This window comes from Crocodylus porosus, unplaced genomic scaffold (assembly GCF_001723895.1).
Source record: "Crocodylus porosus isolate Cpor-Errol unplaced genomic scaffold, CroPor_comp1, whole genome shotgun sequence".
NCBI lineage: Eukaryota > Metazoa > Chordata > Crocodylia > Crocodylidae > Crocodylus > Crocodylus porosus.
In genome coordinates this window covers 28,200,749-28,202,751 of record NW_017728886.1, presented here as the reverse complement: position 1 = coordinate 28,202,751, position 2,003 = coordinate 28,200,749, and the positions used below count along the sequence as shown (strand labels likewise).

Sequence of the window (2,003 nt, the reverse complement as noted above, 5' to 3'; positions counted from 1 at the left end):
CGGGCGCCGGGCGATGCTGCCGCAGCCTCCGCACTTCAGGGGACACGCGCTGCTCTCGGGAAAGAACGCGGCGAGTGTCCCGGCTCCCATTGGACGCCCGCCTGGTGACATCACACTGGGCTCCTGTGATGTCACAAGCAACGTGCGCGGCCGGAGGCAGCCCTGGCCGCGAGGGCTGCGACCTCCCGCCGCGGGGGCCCGGCCCCGGGAGCCGGCTGCGGTTGGGAGGTGAAGCCCAGCGCGGGCCGGGAGATGAAGCGGGCGGCGGGCGCCCGGCCTGGGGACACCCCTGCGCCGGGGGCGAGGGCGGAGCGGGGAGAAGCCCCCGCCCGGGCTCAGGCGCGGGGCCCGAGTGCGGCTCCGGGCGCCCCAGGTGCGCGCTGCCCGCTCCTCCCTCCGGGCCCCCGAGGCAGCCGCGGGCCGAGGAGAAGGCGCTGTGCTCGGGGTGGACTCACCCGGCTACACTTCATAAGGTGAATGAGAGGATGCTCTGGGACAGCTCATGGATGGGGTTTGAGGTGACCTGAGAGTCCAAGCCACAGACCCTCACTCAAAAAGCTGCAGGGGAGAGTAGTCTACTGGCCTACCCCGGGGCTCCTCTCCTTTCCCTTCCTCCCTTCTCTCCTCTGCTTCCCGCGAGGTGCTTGGCCTCCCAGCCACCTGCCTCTGTGTTGAGGTCATGGCACCATTGGAGCCAGCAGGCAGCCAGCACCTCCCAGCTCATGGCACGGGCATCTTGGAAGTCCACCTTCGCTGACAGCCTGTGCAATTTAAGATAGACTGTATATTCATTTCCATTCGACTGCAGAGGTCTGCACAGGTGACAGACAGGTTTAAGATCCAAGGTTTTCCCTGTCTTTTCCCTACATGCACGCTGTGTCCCACAGGGCTCATGGGGCTGGAAACAGACCATTGATTTATCACAGGATAGGAACTTTTATCCTGGGATCCTGGAGCAGTACAACCTTACCATCCCACCCTGTGTCCCGGCACAGTACCTGAATTAACATTTTGTCCCAGGATAATGGAGACTAATTCAAGTTAGTTGCTATTCAAGCCCCATGTCTGTTGGTGTGAATGACAACTCAGGACAATCAGCCCCTTAGTACACTAGTCTGCTGTCTTTAGCCTGCGTAGTTAATAACTATCTACACATATTTAAAGGAACTACAGTATCCAGGTAGGTGGGGGGATGTTTAGATTTATGCAAAACAAAGCCATATCTACACTGCAAGACAGAATGATGTTTGACAACTGTTGTTATCAATAGGGTATTTTGGTAGTAACTTTTCCTGGACTGATTGAATTGTTGGGAGAGATGCTAGCCAAGCTTTCTAGCATAAAGTTAAATTTAAAGTTAAATTTTCTGCCAACACCAGGCAGGACCAGATAATATTAGTCAAATGCAGGGACAAGAAATGTTGAGATCAGAGAAACAAAAAAGATAAAAAGATTGTCAGAGATGTGGCATTGTGAAGGCTGGTGGAATTAAATGTAAAACACAATCCTGCCCTCTGTTCAGTTCCAGTGAGACTCAGTTCACAGCGAAAGAAAAATTATGCACTTCAGCCAGTCCCCGAGGAGCCTAACTCTCAGAATAACTCACATGTTTCCTGTTATTTGCTACCAGGAAAGACAAAAGGACCAAAGAAGATGGCCAAAAGTCTGAAAACAACTGAACATAGGATACTTTAAACTGAAATGTGGAAGAAATAGACCATGTCAGAAAACAAAGCTGAAAGCCAGAGCTGTACCAGGTTTCTTTCCTTTTTTTAAAAGTTTTTAATTGCAGGAGAACACTTTTTGTTGAAGGATTATAAACTGGAAACATTGTGTGAGTGGTTTCAGATGCTACATTTGAAGGAAAAGAAACCTGGAAGACCCTACTTCCTTGTGATTTAGCTATAGCTGTCAACCTAAGAAAAGACGTGTAAACTCTATGGAATACTTTAAAAACAATAATCTAAGATGGTTAACTTGGAATGTTGTCATCTCAGCAGTAT

The 2,003-nt window shown here is 51.4% G+C and overlaps 1 protein-coding gene across 1 annotated transcript in view; it reads right to left on the bottom strand.

Annotated features, from left to right (window-relative positions):
- MKX (mohawk homeobox) overlaps positions 1 to 681 on the bottom strand; it is a 71,751-nt gene extending 71,070 nt beyond the window's left edge. Inside the window, exons 1-2 of the mRNA XM_019529262.1 lie at positions 551 to 681; positions 288 to 434 (exon numbers count right to left, since the gene is read on the bottom strand). Of these exons, the coding sequence (XP_019384807.1) occupies positions 288 to 434; positions 551 to 681 (278 nt within the window). The remainder of the gene's footprint in view (positions 1 to 287; positions 435 to 550) is intronic.
- Positions 682 to 2,003: the final 1,322 nt, after the last annotated feature.